Below are 16,973 nucleotides of genomic sequence, written 5' to 3'. Positions count from 1 at the left end.
GGGGTGAGAGCCCGCGGGAGGGCCGGGCCGTTCGATGTGCTTCTGCGACTTCTGCGCTCCAGCCAGCACGCAGCCCAGCCGGGCGCTGGCAGCACTTGGGGCCACAGCTCTGGGCTGTGCTTGTACCTTTGATCAGTTTGGGGAAAGTGCTTTCAAGATCAGGTCATTGACGGAGGTGGTGTGGCTTTGGAGGGAAAGGACCTCGATTCCTGGATGAGTTCAGTGGCGATAAGGGTAAGTTAGGTGGGCCAGTGTCCGGGGCCAGCGGGTGTCCGCGAGCCCAAGGCTGGGAGGACCGGCCGCACAGCGCCTGCCTCCTCCCATCCAGCCGGCCTCCTCCCCTGCGACCTGGACCTGGACAATCGTGGGAGAGCTTAGCATCCCTGAGAATCACCTCCCCGCAGCCCCCCAATGAGACAGGTGGGGAGAGGCCTGAAGCAGGAGGAGGGGTGGGAGGGACCGAGGCCGCACAGTCCAGACTCTTCACCCAACTCTCTTTACCTGGGATTCCCACCACCCCTTTGGGCACTTTCTCCAGAGCACCCGTCTCTGTCCTAGGCCACACCCCTCTTATTTTATACTTGAAGATGCTTCCAAGCACTTTCATACACTTGTTTGTTTCCTTCACCTGACAGCCCTGTGGAGGGTGTAGTCCCTTTTACAGTATAGGCAGGACCCTGAGCCTGGAGAGATGAAGTTCTCTGTCCAGCAGATTGGGAGCCAACATGGAAGTCGGGTCTTCTGACGTGGCTCCATCACAGGTGGGGCCCTGTCCTGCTCCACCACCCGGCAGGGAGATTAGGCCCCTCATATAGAGGCCTGCTGAGCGTTTTAGAAGCGAAATCCTAGGCCTCAGGTCCTCAAGTCCTCCCCTTTTGTTGCGACCCTTGCAGTGGGAGTCTGAGAGACGAAGGGGGCTGTGTGGTCGGAGGGGCTGAGCTCTTTGGGTTTGAGGAAGGCAGAAATGGGCTGGACTGAAACTGGCCTAAATGTCAGTCGAAGGAAGTTCGGTTCTGTGTAGTGTAAACTCTGTGCTGGCTGGGGCTGGTCAGGAGGCTGCCTGCAGGAGGAGGGCTGTGTGTGTGTGTGTGTGTGTGTGGGGGAGGGGGGGGACATGCCTTCCCGTAAAGGGACGGGGGCAGGTGCAGGTGCCACAAGGCTCCAGCACAGTGTTGCCTGCCCTCAGGGGGAGCTTATATTTTAAAATAGATTTTTATTGATTTCATAGAGGAAGGGAGAGGGAGAGAGAGAGAGAAACATCAATGATGGGCGAGAATCATTTATCAGCTGCCTCCTGCACGCCCCCCACTGGGAATCGAGCCTGCAACCTGGGCAGGTGCCCTTGACCGGAATCGAACCCGGGACCCTTCAGATAGAGCAGGCTGATGCTCTATCCACTGAGCCACACTGGCTAGGGTGGGAACTGTACATTTTTTATGGGGGAAAAAGCTTCACGTTTTTTAAAGATGACAACTAATTCAAAACGTTTTTCATAACGTGCAGACTGTCAGCTTACACCCTCTGCATTAGCCCTTAGGAGGCATTGCTGTCCTGTGAGACACAATCAAACACACCTGAGGTGAGAATCGGTGTTTTCTCTTCCAATGTTTTCCTTTGAGAACAACAACCACAGAAAACCCTCAGCAAAACTGGAGGTAGCTGTTCGCTCTCTCTGGAATTTGGTGGAAGGACTGACTTTCTGACTCAGTTGTACCATCAAGTTTTCCCTCCAGTTTTTCATTGAATTGTCTGTGATTCCATCAATTTGTGAGGCTCTTACTAAATTCTGGAGTTTAATTCTTTTCTTGTTAGTAAGTCAAATATCTTGCCTTTTGTGTTTTCTCCATCTTTGTTTATTGTACCTTTGTGCAGGAGTATTTAACTTTTAGGTGGTTAAGTCTATACTGATTTTTTTTTTTTGGTGGCTTCAAGTTTTCTTGATTAGGAAATCCTCTCCGTCTCAATATTAAATTTTCCCTTCTCCATTTTTTCTTTGCTATTGTTTATTTAAATACTAGAGGCCCAGTGCACAAAAATTTGTGCACTCGGGGGGGGTCCCTCAGCCCGGCCTGTGCCCTCGAAGTTTTTGGGACCCCTCGGGGGATGTCCACCTGCTGGCTTAGGCCCACTCTCCCAGGGGATTGGGCCTAAGCTAGCAGTCAGACATCCCTCTGGCAGCCCGGGAGCCCTCGGGGGATGTCCACTTGCCAGCGGGGAGCAGGCCTAAGCTGCAGTTGGACATCCTTAGCGCTGCTTAGGAGGCGGGAGAGGCTCCCACCACCACCGCTGTACTGGCAGCCGTTAGCCTGGCTTGTGGCTGAGCAGAGCTCCCCCTGTGGGAATGCACTGACCACCAGGGGGCAGCTCCTGCATTGAGTGTCTGCCCCTTGGTGGTCAGTGTGTGTCATAGTGACCAGTCATTCTGCTGTTAGGGTCAATTTGCATATTACCCTTTTATTATATAAGATAGAGGCCTAGTGCATGGATGGGGGCCGGCTGGTTTGCCCTGAAGGTTGTCCTGGATCAGGGTGGGGGTCCTGCTGGGGTGCCTGGCCAGCCTGGGTGAGGGGTTGATTACTGTTTTCAGGCTGGCCAAGCCCCCCAACAGGGACCCTCACGCCATGGGTGCCTGGCCAGCCTGGGTGAAGGGCTGAGGGCTGTTTGCAGGCTGGTCACACCCCCTTCAGGGTAGGGGTCCCCACTGGGGTGCCTGGCCAGCCTGGGTGAGGGGCTAAAGGCTGTTTTCAGGCTGCCCACAGGCTCTTCAGGGTGGTGGGCACTACTGGGGTGCCTGGTCGTTTTCAGGCTGGCCACAGCCGCGGGCTGGAAGCAGGTATCTGGGATTTATTTATCTATAATTGTTGAAACTTTGTAGCCTTGAGCGGAGCTCAGGGCCGCAGGGCAGGTGGGAAGCTTGGCTTCCTCCATCACCGGGGGCAACCTAAGCCTCCTGCTAGCTCCAGCTCCATGGCTGCCGCCATCTTAGTTGGGTTAATTTGCATATTTGCCCCTGATTGGCTTGTGGGCGTGGCTTGTGGGTGTAGCAGAGGTAAGTCAATTTGCATGTTTCTCTTTTATTAGATTAGATATTTTAAATTACTGTTTTTCTTACTTTTTTTCAGTTTCTCTCCTCCTTGGCACCAGGCTTGACTTGGTCAATGAGCCCCTTTAGCCAATGTGGCATGTATAATTTCTTTCATTTTCATAGTGACATTTTTTACCAAGTTGTTTTTTTTTAGTTCTGCATCCTTTCTTCAATTTAATGTTTAAAGAAATGGCAGAAAGGTCATCTGTTACATAAATAAAATGAGCAAAGAAGCATCTACCCGAGCAACATAGGAAATCCACAGAAAAACCTTGTGATAACAGAAGTAATTATCAGGCCAGGCTGAGGTGCAATACAAAGAAAATTCTCACTTAATTCTAATTCCAGTCTGATTCACCAAGTCTTAAGGATGAGCTCTTCTGCAGGTGGGAGAAGAGGCAGGAGGGACATCTAGACGATGAAAGCATCGTCATGTGCAAAGTCATGGACTTGGAGGATGGAGAGTGATCCGGGGTAGCCGAAGTGGAGGGTCCCGCGAGTGAATACGTCCTGTGGGTGCCAGAGAACGACATGACACAATCAGGCTTGTGTAGGGGATTGGCAGCCTGGCAGCAGATTGGAGTGGGGGCGAGATCAAAGATAAGACGAGATGGAAACGTCTGGTAGCCCTCGGGGGAAGGTGGGGGTGTTCTGAGCTGGGGCAGTGGCAGAGAGGATGAAGTTTTGAGTGAGAAGTCAGTGATGCGCTCAATGTCTGGGATAGGAATGGAACCAACCAACGCCTACGTACATGATTTTACTGAGAAGGTCAGTATGGAAATCCAAGGCTCACTCATCTACCCGGCCGCACTGAAAGTGCAGTCCGGGCCTTACACGGCAGGAATACTGGCAAGAGGAGCCTAGGGCATCCACATTTCCGACGTGAGTGAGTGAGTGGGTGGTGTTCTTTCGATGGTAGAGAGAAACGTGAAGAACAGCATGCTGAGATGGTGGATTCCATCTGCACATGTGTCCCAGCTGCCTGGGCTTGACATCTGGGAGAAGACATCCACCATGGCTATGAAGCCGGAGCTCCAAAGAGTTGTCTAGACCAGTGGCCGGCAAACTCATTAGTCAACAGAGCCAAATATCAACAGTACAACGATTGAAATTTCTTTTGAGAGCCAAATTTTTTAAACTTAAACTATATAGGTAGGTACATTGTTATTAATTAGGGTACTCCTAAGGCTTAGGAAGAGCCACACTCAAGGGGCCAAAGAGCCGCATGTGGCTCACGAGCTGCAGTTTGCTGACCACGGGTCTAGGTTATTGATGGAGATTTTGGGATCATCTTTGTTTAAGTGGGTACAGAGAGGGAGCTTAAAGAGAGAGAGAGATGCGATATCAGATCCGTCTCTATTTTCAGTTACAGTTTACATTTGCTATTATTTTGTATTCGTTTTGGGTGCGTGCATATAGCATAGTGGTTAGACAGTCATGTACATTACACAGTGGAAATAGGATTCTTTTTTGCAAAAGATACGAAATCCAGTTGAAATTGACTTGAGCAGAAAGGGAAGCTCCTGGCTCATGCCTGAGCTGCTCAGGAGTCTGTTTGGCTTCAGGCAGGGGTCCAGGTTGAGATCATTTCATCGGGTCTCCTTTTCTTACCTCCTCTGTCTCAGGCTGTCCCCCAGGAACTGTCTTTCTCCCATCTATCCCCGCAACGGTCTCCTTATGTCTCATAAGCTGATTGGGTAGTGGGAGTTGGGATATGATTGACAAGGCGTTAAGTCGTGTGTCACATCCACGAAGGCACAGGAACTCACACTATGGAAAGAGGGGCTCTACAGAGGAAGCTCAGGGCAGCTACCAGAGCAAGGGGAGGGGATGTAGAGGAGCAGATGGTTCGTTTCCTAGATGAGAAAGGAGGGAGTGCTCCAGGAGGGAGACAGTAACACTTACAGGGCAGGATGATTACAGGTAAATGGGGCTGGTCAGGAGCGAAGGAGGGAGCCGCAGGAGAGAGCAGGGTCAGGGAGCCCAGGCGACAGGGAGTCGCAGGCAGAAACGGAAGCAGTCGAAGGTGCCCCTGCTACGGAGAGCTCAAGGAAAGGCGGCTGGATTCGGCTAGGAGGTCATTGGCAACCTTGCCCACAGCAGAGATCAGCACTTGTTATAAACTTTAACTGAGACTATCTTCTAGAGGGGTCCTTTTCTTACCTGCCGTGCGCACTCCCTCCCAGCCCTGGGGATGGCCAAGTGAGGGCAGAGACGTGGTGATGGAATCAGGAAATCTGGGCTCTGTCAGTAATTAGGTGCATGGCTGTAAGTAACTCCCTCCCCTCTTGGGCTTCAGTTTCATCTGCAAAATAGCACGACTCGAATGAACTACTTCTCAAGGTCTCTCTTAGGTTTCAAATGTTGGGGAGTCATGAGTATGATCACACATTTAAAAAAATGTTCTCTCTATTGAATATCAGATCTAAGTAGATATTAATGAGTAGGGGGATATAAAATATTCATTTTCTCTACATACAAAGTGCTGTTGGGAGATCGACGGGGACACCGAGGAAGAATTTCTAAGCCATCTGGAGGGGAAAGCATCTTCACCTGAAGTAAAACTCGTGCTAGAACAGGCGCGTCTGAAAGGATAACTAAAATAGAAAAGGAAAACGGTGGCTAGGAAGTGGTGCTCAGGGTCATCCCGGGGTGGAAGGTTCCAGAAAGGGGTCTTCAGAATTTTGCCTTTAAGGGGGACCTTGAACTAGATGTTATGCACACGAGCGGCACAGGGAGGTCAGAGGCTTGGGCATGGCTGATGCTGGCGATCGCCACCTTTCCCAGGCTGTGTGAGTCCACCTGCCTGTCGTGTCCCTTCCTCTGGAGAAAATGCTTAATGACAACAAGCGAAGGAAAGGATAATGAAAAGGCTGTTTTAATCCAGGGAGACATCGTGTAGCCTGGACCAGGATGGCGGTGGTGGAGAGAGTGAGACACAGGTGAATTCTAGATACATTTCAATAGTACAGCCAGCAGGTTGGCTGAGGGGCTGTGAGAGGAAGTGAGGCGTCAGGAGGCCCCAGTGTTGAGGGTCCGAGCAGCGGGAGCGATGGGGCAGCATGTGAATGAGATGGAGAAGAGGTGGAAGGAGGAGGTCTGAGAGGCCAATGATTGGAAGTCGGGTTTGGACACCTTAGGCTTGTGCACCAGTGACATCTGAGTGCCGTGCTGAGCAGCTGCGGGCTGGGCCGGTTGGGAACTCCGGCGTGGCCTTGGCCTTGGCTCCTGCCGGAGCAGGGGCTCCGCGCCACGCCCTCGGTCCAGCTGCCCGGGAATCAGCGCCTGGAATCAGCGCCTGGCGCTGGCAGCAGCAGCAGGTAGACTGGGAAGCGCCCGGGCAGCTCTGGCCTGGGCTGACCCAGCTCCGCCTTCGGGATTTGCGGGGATCCCGGATCCCGGCAGCATGGCCACGGGCCAGCGCTGGAGGCTTTGCTGAGCCTCCTCCGGAGGAGCTGGCGGTTCCACTCCTCTCCCGCCCAGGCAGCCACCAGGTCCAGACGGGGCCCGTGCCTGGGAGGTGTTTCCATAGTGAGGTCTTGCTCCTCCTTCGATGGCTGAAGCCGCCCCCTCGAGCTGTGGTCAAGCCATCACTGGCTTTTCTCCTCTTTCCGGAAGCTTTCTCTCGGGCCCGGGACTCTGCCCTGGGTGACTTGGCTTCACCATGACGTCAGCTGCTGTTTGTGGAGTTTCTGGGAGGCTCGCGGGGACCCTCCCCTGTCCGTGTTGACCGGGAAACAGGAGGGCGATGATGGCAGCTCTCAGTGTTGCTGGTGGAGGCCTGGGAGAGCGGCCAGTTGCCCTTTGAAGAAATTCAGCTGACAGTCCGTGGCTCCGAGTCCAGCTTGGCTCAGGACTGAGTGTTCCTCTCACTCCCCAGCGCGCAGAGGAAGCGCTTCAGCAGAGGCATTTGGTGAACAGAGAGTTGAGTTTTGGTTCAGTATGTGATCCAGGAGGGTGCAGCCCCCTTACGAGCTGTATTCAGGGGCTCAGCCGTGGACTAGTCCTTCGAGAGGAATGATCCGTGCCCGACATGGCCTGAGCGTCCTACCTGTTCCAGCAGGGGTTTCTCTAAGGGCTGTGGTTCTCAACCTTCTGGCCCTTTAAATACAGTTCCTCGTGTGACCCAACCATAAAATTATTTTCGTTGCTACTTCATAACTGTAATGTTGCTACTGTTATGAATCGTAATGTAAATATCTGATATGCAGGATGGTCTTAGGCGACCCCTGTGAAAGGGTCATTCGACCACCAAAGGGGTCGCGACCCACAGGTTGAGAACCACTGCTCTAGGGGCTTTCTATGATTCATCTCTGTCTGTGGGTGAGCGGCTGTGAGGATCACCCTGCCTTCATCTCATGGCTCCCCAAACCCTGTGGGGGAGAGAAGTTAGAGAGCAGGTACCTTGGGACTTTTTTTTTCAATTTTTAAAATTGTGGTAAAATACATATAACATAAAATGTAGCATTTTAGCCATTTTTAAGTGCACAGTTCAGTGGTTTTTGGTACATTTCATATAGTGCAACCATCCCCACCATCCGTGTCCAGGGCTCGTTTCATCTTGCAAAACTGAAAAATAGTTCCCCATTCCCTTCTCTCCCCAGCCCAGGCAGCCATTCTGCTTTCTCTATGCTATTGACTATTCTGAGTGCCTCATGATAAGTGGAATCGTACAGCATTTGTGTTTTTGTGGCTGGCTTATGTCACTCAGCATCATGTCCTCAGGATTCATCCATGTTGCAGCATGTGTCTGAATTCCTTTCCTTTTTAAGGCTGAATAGTATTCCGTCATATGGATGGATCACATTTGGCCAATCCGGTCATTGGTTGATGGACACCTGGGTTGCTTCCACATTTTAGCTGTTGTGAATAATGCTATGAACGTGGGGGTACAATATGTCTTCAAGACCTTGCTTTCAGTTATTTGGGGTGTATAACCAGAAATCGAACTGCTGAATCAGATGGTAATTCTGTTTAATTTTTTGAGGAATGACCATCTGTTTTCTACATTGGCTGTTCCATTTTACATTCCCACCAACAGTGCACAAAAGTTCCAATTTCTCCACATTCTCACCAATACTTGTCATTTTCTGTTTTCTTCTTTCTTTTCTTTTCTTTTTTTTTTCATAGTTGCCATCCTAATGGCTGTGAGGTGGTATCTTGTAATTTTGATTTGCTTTTCCTAATGATTATTGACCTTGAGCATCTTTTCATGTGCTTATCAGCCATGGCTTGTTGTTGTTGTTTTGTTGTTGAGTTTTAGTTCTCAATATGTTCTGAATATTAATTCCTAATTGGACATCTGATTTGCAAATATTTTCTCCCATTCTGTGAGTTGCCTTTTTACTCTGTCAGTAGTATCTTTTGATGCACAAAATTTTTAAATTTTCATGAAGTGCCATTTATCTATTTTTTTCTTTGTTTGCTTTTGGTGGCATATCCAAGAACTCAAGTCCAGCGCCAGCATGTGACTTGGTATATTTTGAGTTATTCTCAAGCCCCTATCTCCCCCCCCACCCATTTGTTGGTTTGTTTCTTTCTCTCCTTCCATGAAGTTATTAGACCAACAGGTCAATAAAATAGTTAGACTTACGGCATCTTCATCCGTTCTACAAGCAGGGAGAGGACAGGCAGGAGCGAAGCAAATTAGAGATGGGAGCACACAGCACCGCTGGCTGGAGCGGAAGGTACATGAAGGGGTTGGCGGTGAGAGTGTGGAGGAGGCCACAGCACGTAGAGTCTCACCTGCTCTGGGGATGGGTGGACTGAAGGCGCATGGTAGTCTAAGACCAAAGGACCAAGTTGTGGAACTACTACTAACTGTTCTCTCGAACCAGGCACTCAACCTTTCTGAGCCTCAGTTTCTCCATTTTATTATTTAATGAACACTTGTGCAAATATTAACTCATTGATTCCTCCCACCAACCCTATGAGGAATGTTCTCTGAGCAGGAATATTCCCTCCATTTACAAGTGCGAAGCCGACGCCCAGAGAGGCTGAGTAATGTGTCAAGGTCCAGAGCCTGTAAGCAGTGGAGCCGGGATTTGAACCCGGGCCCTTTAGTTCCTGAGTTCATGCTCTCCCTGAAGTGTGGAGAGGAGCAATTCCTACCTCTAACCATCACGCACAAGGTTAAATGAGATGATGTTTATGAAGTACGTTGTGTGCTGCACAGTGTTTTGCAAATACTGATAACAGTTACTAATAATTAAGCGGCACTCAAAGGTGTGGGGAGAGGAATGGATCACGGGCCGAGCCTTGGGGAGTGTCCGTGCTGAGGAGCAGGAGCTTGTCTTGGGGAGAGATTTGACAAGAGTCAGCGCTGAGGTCCTTGCGGATGTGGTACCGTCAGTGGCAGGATCTGGAGGAACGCTGGCCTCCAGCCCCTGCACAGACGCAGGGCAGCCAGGTGCTCACACTGAGACTGTATGTGCAGAGGGACCGCAGCCTGGCGTCTCCCACTGGCAAACCGAGAGCTCAGACGGACCACAAGGCCACTGGGCTCTGGGTCTCGCCTCCTTTCCCTCCTCTGGTGCATGCAGCTCAGCCCTGCTCCCCGTCAGAGTGAGAGGCTTTGAACCAAGACTTTCCTAGGTTGTGATGCCTTCATGGGGACAAGAGCAAAGCACTGTGCACTGTCCCAGACCCTGGGTTGGCTGGCTGGCCGTCGGTCTTTAGCTCAGCTTTCTCGGGAGTGCCAGGGTGGGATGGGGGAGGGGAGAGAGGGCACCCAGGGTCCTGTGATCTCTTTCTGGCACCGAGCGAGCTGTGTGGCCCGGTTTGTGGGTGGAGTGGGGGCAGGGGTTCGCTCTTTATCTTAGTGCAAAACAGGGTGGTTATTAGAACCTTCTTCCCAACTCCACCCCGCTCCCCAAGCTGGTGAGTGATGTGCATAAAGTTCTTTGAGGTGCTGAGATGAAGAGCCCCAGAGTGAGACCAAAATAGCATCACAGTGACCTCACCTGGGCCCTTTGAAGTGGTGCTGAGGAGTATTTCCTCGCCCCAGGGCTGTTCACTCCGCTATGCACCTCCCTGTTGGCCCCGGAGCTGGTTCCTCAAACCCAGGTCCTTTGGCTTCTACACTTAACCCCCAGGCCTCGCTGTGGATCTGACACATGCAGGCGACGGCTAGGAGCAGGAAAAGAGTCCACTGTAAATCAAGGAAAACCCAAGAGTTCTAGGTCAGATAGGAGGTGAGCCGCAAAGTATCTGACTGACACAATTAAATAAGAGGGGAGAAATCCACCCTTATGTTGTAGTCATTCTGTCCTCACACACCAGGCTTTTCTAGAAGTATTTCTAGGGAATTAATCACCATGCAAACCAATTTATAAAACAATGGATACCTGTCTCAGTATTCCATAGTGTTGTCTTTCGTTTGGTTTTTTTTAACCCACACAATGGTATTAATCTCATTTGAGGGGCAGGTTTGGCTCTGATGACTCGAGGCTACTAGCAGTCCTTGCTCCAGCGGACAGCTTGCTCCCTGGGGGTGATTGGTCAAGAAGACTGGAGGCAGTTCCAGAGAGGAGGGACCGCAGTACATTGAGCCGGGACAGTGCTGGCATGCCCAGCCTTCCTTGGGAGGGAAGGATTTCTGATGCTCACATGAAACCGTAATCGAGTTCCAATCATGTTGTTTCTCTAAGCTGGAGCTGGGGGATTATCTGGTCAGGGCAGGATGGAGTGAGTGTGGGAGTGGAACACCCTTGTGTCTGGCAACAGAACTGGCCAGGAGAGTGGAAATGTGAGTCACTCTTGAATTTGCTTCGTTCGATGGGCCCTGGCTTGTCAGGCCCCCGGTACGCTGGCTGCCTGCCTGGGCGCCTTCACGGGCTGGGGCATTCCAAACCCTTTCTTGTTCTTTAAAAGTACACCCCCAGGGATTTGCTGGGGCTTGTGCCCTCCCCACTCCAGGCTCCTGGCAAGGGCTGGGGTGTGGGTTTCCCTGGGGGGCAGGTCTTTGTCCCTCCTCCCCCTCGGCCTCCTGCGAGGACCCCAGGACTGCAGCCAGCCCGCGGCTGTGATTTCACAGTTCACTGGTGTGCCTGCTAATACGGCCCCTGGAGAGCAGCCGGGCCCAGGAGTACTTCATTCCTTCTTTACAGTAAAGTTCTGCACCCAATTTTTATCCTTTTCGTGCTTACTTTATAATGTTAACAATCACGTTTGACTTAACAATGACATGGTTTTGCAGGTTAGTCATTCATCAACTCATAATTCTTGAGTTACGCACTGTGCCAGGCACTTGTCCAGGTGCTGGGGAAACAGCCATGACCAAGGAAGGCTTCTGGACCAAGACTAACTTAGACTATGTTTACTCTAATCACACCTCTAAGAGCTTCCATTTTTCTTAGTGTTTTAATTTTATTTTGCTTTAAAAGCTCCTATCCATTTTTTGTTCCACCTATTCACGAATTCATTGGTTGATTCTTGTATGTGCCCTGACGGGGATCGAACCTGCAACCTTGGCGTATCATGACGATGGTCTAGCCATGTGAGTACCCAGCCAGGGCTCTCAAAGTCTGTTTTCTTAGCCACTGTGTTATCACGTGTGCAGTTAAGAGTAACAGGCTTATGTAGGGCCTTGGTTTGAGACACCAATTAATCACTTACATATAAGAGTTAACAAAATCTACAACTCACAAAATAAAGACAAAACCCACAATGACCTCCCAAAGACAGACATACGAGGCTTACCTATAAAGTGTAGTCGTGGCACAAAGCTGGAGTAACCTAGCACATTGCATCACTGAATCAAAATTCAGAATACTTTAGCAGCCTGGATATACTGGCCAAAATGCACAAAATAAAATTTAATAGAAGTAATGCTTTGTGTTTAGGCTTAAAAACATTGATTTCATAGTTTCAGTTTTGGGGGTGCCTACCTTCACAGAAATTCAGATGTGTGTAAGCGTTGGGTTTTAGTTGAGCTCACACTGACATAAGTTCATTAAGCCCAACAGGCTGATACACTTGCTAAAGGAAAACACTTCTTTGAGATTATACTGATCATGGAGGAAATTGCCCCTTTGTCCTCAACACTCACCCACCACATCCAGGATGGTGTGTGCAGGTTTGGGGACCACAAGTCGAGAGGGTCACAGAATCCATGAGCAGGTCCCCAGCAGGAGTCTGAGTTAGGGGCGGCCTGGACGGCACCTTGGGATCTGATGACTTTATCTGGAGAAGGGAAAGAAGTAACTTGTGATGTGTTTCGAGGCTGTCAAATGCAGGAGAGACCAGGATTATTGGGTCCTGCTCAAGCGAGTGGGCCTGGGACCCGTGGTCGTGACCCACAGTGGCCGGGCCCCCTCTGAAGGGAATCTTTGTAATTAGTACTGCTGGTGAGGCCAGGGCTGCCTCCCATACCAGCAGCTCCCTGTGGCCAGAGGTGTTTGGTGGAGGTGTGGGTCAGCCGGAGGGGCCCGGCTGTGAGAGGCGGTCGGCACCGGCTCTTCCTGTCTGGCTCATGCAAAGCAATCTCTCCTTTCTTTCTGGTGTCTTCTGTTGGTGGGGAACCAGAGCAGGTGGGGAAGTGATCATGGGATTCTTTGGCTGATTGTAGCAGACAAACATTTTTGGAGAGACATCCATCGGCAGCCTTGAATGCTAACATGTGTCAATGTTGAGTTTTAGCCAAATCCTGAGCCATTTTCCTGAGCGCAGGAACCGCGCCTCACCGAGAATGGGGCTCCTGGGCCCAGACCCCTACCTGGTCCTCCACTTCCCACTGATACTCAGTGCCGGGGTCCTTGTCTGGCCGGAGCGATGGCAATGTCTCCGTGCGAAGTGCACTTGCTTCTGCCCTGCTCAGGGGCCTCAGGATAGCGCCCACGGGAGTCCTGCTGCCAGCCTTCAGTGCACACGGGTCAGCGGGGGGAAGTGGGGGGAGCAGCATCCGGACCTGGTGCTGTGAGTCCCAGGTGGAGCCTGAGAGGCTGCCTGTCGGGGAAGCTCCAGGGGCCGAGGCTGCTGCGGGGTCAGGGTGTGGCAGGAGCCGCCCACACTTGTACCAGAACCACCTGCTCCAGCCCGTTTCACATGCAGATTCCTAGGCGCACCTCTGGTCTCTGGGACCAGAATCTAGCAGGTGACCCTTGGAGCTGACACGCGGGGTGACTTGGTGCAGTCAAGGTCGGAACTGCTGGCCTTGCGGAACGGATGGGTCGTTTAGAACGGAGGGCTGCCCGTTCACGGGGACACAATGAACGGCACACAGAGTGGGTTGTAGAAAACAGGCCCTGTGTGTAGAGCGTGGCAGGGAGGCTGGCTGAGTCTCTGGACGAGCTGGGGGCCTGGGGCCTCTGCTGCTCTCTGTGGAGGTCGGGTGATCTGATCCGATGACCTTCTCCTGTCCCCCGTCTTGCCCTGTCCCTCCAGTCATCCAGCATGCTGCGCCCACCCCATGCCCAGGCGCACTGACCATGAGCCTCAACTCCTCTCTGGGCCACTGGAAGGAGCTGAGCAACCGCACGGGGGCGGCGGCTGGTGAAGGGGGCGCCATCGTCACCGAGTTCATCGCCATCGTGGTCATCACCATTTTCGTCTGCCTGGGCAACCTGGTCATCGTGGTCACCTTGTACAAGAAGTCCTACCTCCTCACCCTCAGCAACAAGTTCGTCTTCAGCCTGACGCTGTCCAACTTCCTGCTGTCCGTGCTGGTGCTGCCCTTCGTGGTGACCAGCTCCATTCGGCGGGAATGGATCTTCGGGGTGGTCTGGTGCAACTTCTCCGCCCTCCTGTACCTGCTCATCAGCTCGGCCAGCATGCTCACCCTCGGGGTCATTGCCATCGACCGGTAAGCTTGCCGCAGAGGGACCCGCAGCGGTCACCTGGCCCTGGGACTGTCACGCTGAGTCCCTTGGGAGGGTGCCGGGCTCTGTGGGGCCAGGGGAGAAAGCAGAGTCTGCCTTTGCTTCTGTCCCTTCAGCCAGAGGACCTCGGGTCTTACCTCGTCTCTCTTGCGTGGAGTTTTATTTATCATTTATTATATAGGTGTTTGCTCTTGCATTCTGTTTGGTGTCATTGAACATGGAGCCCTTTCCAGCATTACGTCCCTGCCCCTGCCCAGGCCCAGAGAGAGAGGCTGCACCCTGGGAGGGGCTGGCAGTGGGCATTCGAGCCCAGTGCCCATGTGTATGTAATCTGTAATATTTGTATATGTTTAGATATAATTCTCTCTGTAGTTTTTTTAAAAGAGGTTCCATGGCTTTAAAAAAACATTCATGGAGACCCCGATTTCTTAGCGTACAGATGAGGAACAGCAGCTGTGGAAGGTGACGTGGCAGAGGAGGGCTCAGACCTGCTGTCCGCTGCTGTGGCTTTGACCTGGGCCAGAGCTGGGCTTGGGGTGGGGACGCAAAGAGGAAACACTGTCCCGTCCACCATGCAGGGACCTCACCAGCCTCCCCTCCGGGTGGACGGAGAGCCGGGGAAGGGAGACAACCCAGGGACGGAGACGCAGGCGCCTGAGAGGTGCAGGTGCCCTCAGCAGGCTGGTGGCCCTCCCCTCGTGGTGTAGTGGCCCAGTAAAGAGGGCCCTATGGGTGCCCTCGCTGCATCCGACAGGGGCCCCCCGATTCCAATGTGTGCTGTCCGAGGGGGCGCGTGGCTTTGGCGGCGAGTCCCCCCTGGATTCAGCTTGGTGATTTGCATTTTGCTGATGGTCAGCTCATTCATCCCAGGCGAGGGGGGACTTCCTCGGGGCAGGAGGGTAGACTCAGCTTCAGCGTGACACAGAATTCGGGAAGAAGCAGTCAGGGAAGCACAGAGGGGACAAGCCCGTGACACTGTCCGTGGCTGACACAGTCCCCGGGTTTCGAGGGGGGACTTCCTCGGGGCAGGAGGGTAGACTCAGGTTCAGCGTGACATACAGAACTAGGGAAGAAGCAGTCAGGGAAGCACAGAGGGGACGAGCCCGTGACACTGTCCATGGCTGACACAGTCCCCGGGTTCCCTTGGGACCATCACGGTTTTAGCTGACAAATGGTCGCTGGATTGTCCATCCAGGGCACAGGCCAGGCCCAAGGCCAGAGTCCTGGCGGCTGTCCGCACGGGGGAGGACGTTGAGGGAAGGGAGCCGGCGGTCACTCACGCCGGATGGAACTCCAGCTCAGAGAAAGTACTAGTAGCTGGAGCCACGGCTTGTCAGTTCCGGTGAGGAAAGCCACGCTCAGCATGAGTTACTGTGCTCCCCGGGGCGGGGAGCCTCCTGTTAAAGCCAAGGTCATATCAAGGTCACTGGTCTCGTGCAGGGGAGCTGAGCGTTGGAGCCCATTTGTGCCCGGCGGCCTTTCAGCAACAGGTGACATCAGGAAGCCTCAGGGGACAAGGCCCGCTTGGGCTCCGGGCGAAGCGTGAGTTGTTGGAGAACAGACGGAGGCCTTCAGAAGACAGCTGAGGGTACAGGAAGCAAAGGGACCCCCCCACCCCCACCCCCCGCACTTCGCCTGCGTTCCCCCGCGGGGGAAGCTGCCCTTTTCTCCATTTTCCTCTGAACCTGCCTGAATGAGGCTTAAATTTCAAACATGAAGTTTCAAATCTATGAAATCCATCTTTTGTGGCAGACACAGAAATGATAGAGGGGCAGATTTGTGCATTTCCATGTATATAAATCCCCACCCCCACCCCCACCCCCTGAAACCAAATAACCCCTGGCGGGTGTGGAGGCACATGGCAGTGCTCTGGCCGGTCTGTGGGGGCTCCTCGGGCTGGGCATGCCCACGGGGCTCGGACGCAGCTGGGAGAACTCACTGTCACGGCTGGACTTGCTCCTGCCAGAACCTTAGTCAGCGAGGGATATAAACACCATTTGTCACAATAAAGCCCAAGTCTTGCCATAAAGTGCTAACACTAACAGCGTCTTGAGAATAGCCAGAGGGCTGTGCTGCAAAGGACGGTTATTCATCGTGATTGTTTTTGCGGTGATTGTTTTTGTGATGTCTAGGCGGGTTGGTCAGAGGACCAGGACAGCTGGCATTCTCTAGGCCAGTGATGGCGAACCTTTTGAGCTCGGAGTGTCAGCATTTTGAAAAACCCTAACTTAACTCTGGTGCCGTGTCACATATAGAAATTTTTTGATATTTGCAACCATAGTAAAACAAAGACTTATATTTTTGATATTTATTTTATATATTTAAATGCCATTTAACAAAGAAAAATCAACCAAAAAAATGAGTTTGCGTGTCACCTCTGACATGCATGTCATAGGTTCGCCATCACTCCTCTAGGCGCCCCCCCCCCTGCTGCCTGGCCACCCTGGGGCCCGAGGCCAGGGGCCGCATGTGTTTCAGAAACAAAGAAACTAGCCGTGGTTCTTTTTGAACGCGAAGGAAATGTTCTCAGAAGTGCCCTCGGCAAACTCCCCTCACATTTCCTTTGCCAGGATGATGGGACCCAGGCCAGCGTCTCCACCCGTCACCGGGCAAGGTGACCACCAGAGCGGCCTGACTCGTTCCCCAGGACTCCGGCTGCTGTGGTCACAGCAGCTTTACGGGAGCACAAACAAGAGGGCGTCCCGTCCTCAAGAAGGAAGGGGAGCAGTGGGTGGCCAGGCAGAGACAAGCCGGGCCCCACTGCCCTTTGAAGGGTGGCGGGGTGCAGGCCCGGCCCTCGCGGGCACACTCCGTCCTCGCACAGATCGGTGGCGAGGCTCTGTGGCTCCGTGTCGCAGATGGAGGAACAGAGCTCTGGGAGGTTGAGTCGGCTTCCCCGGGCCACACAGCCAGCAGACGGCAGAGCCACCGTGGAGCCAGGCGCCCCTGCTCGGAGGCCTATTTCTCTCTCTGCTGCACATACGGCCTTGTAAGATGTAAACCCAGATGCCAGGGTTACAGATGGCTGTGCCCGGGGCACATGCACGATTCTGTCCACACCACAGTCCTGG

General features: G+C 52.7%; 1 protein-coding gene across 3 annotated transcripts in view; it reads left to right on the top strand.

Annotated features, from left to right (window-relative positions):
• Window positions 1–16,973, top strand: part of GPR161 (G protein-coupled receptor 161) — a 39,175-nt gene that overhangs the window by 1,345 nt on the left and 20,857 nt on the right. For all 3 annotated transcript variants that reach the window (XM_005880507.2, XM_014528539.1, XM_005880508.2), the window contains exon 2: window positions 13,469–13,886. In XM_005880507.2, the coding sequence (XP_005880569.1) occupies window positions 13,469–13,886 (418 nt within the window). The remainder of the gene's footprint in view (window positions 1–13,468; window positions 13,887–16,973) is intronic.

This window comes from Myotis brandtii, unplaced genomic scaffold (assembly GCF_000412655.1).
Source record: "Myotis brandtii unplaced genomic scaffold, ASM41265v1 scaffold64, whole genome shotgun sequence".
Lineage (NCBI taxonomy): Eukaryota > Metazoa > Chordata > Mammalia > Chiroptera > Vespertilionidae > Myotis > Myotis brandtii.
Note: the sequence above shows the minus strand (reverse complement) of the source record. Positions and strands in the feature narration are given on the sequence as shown.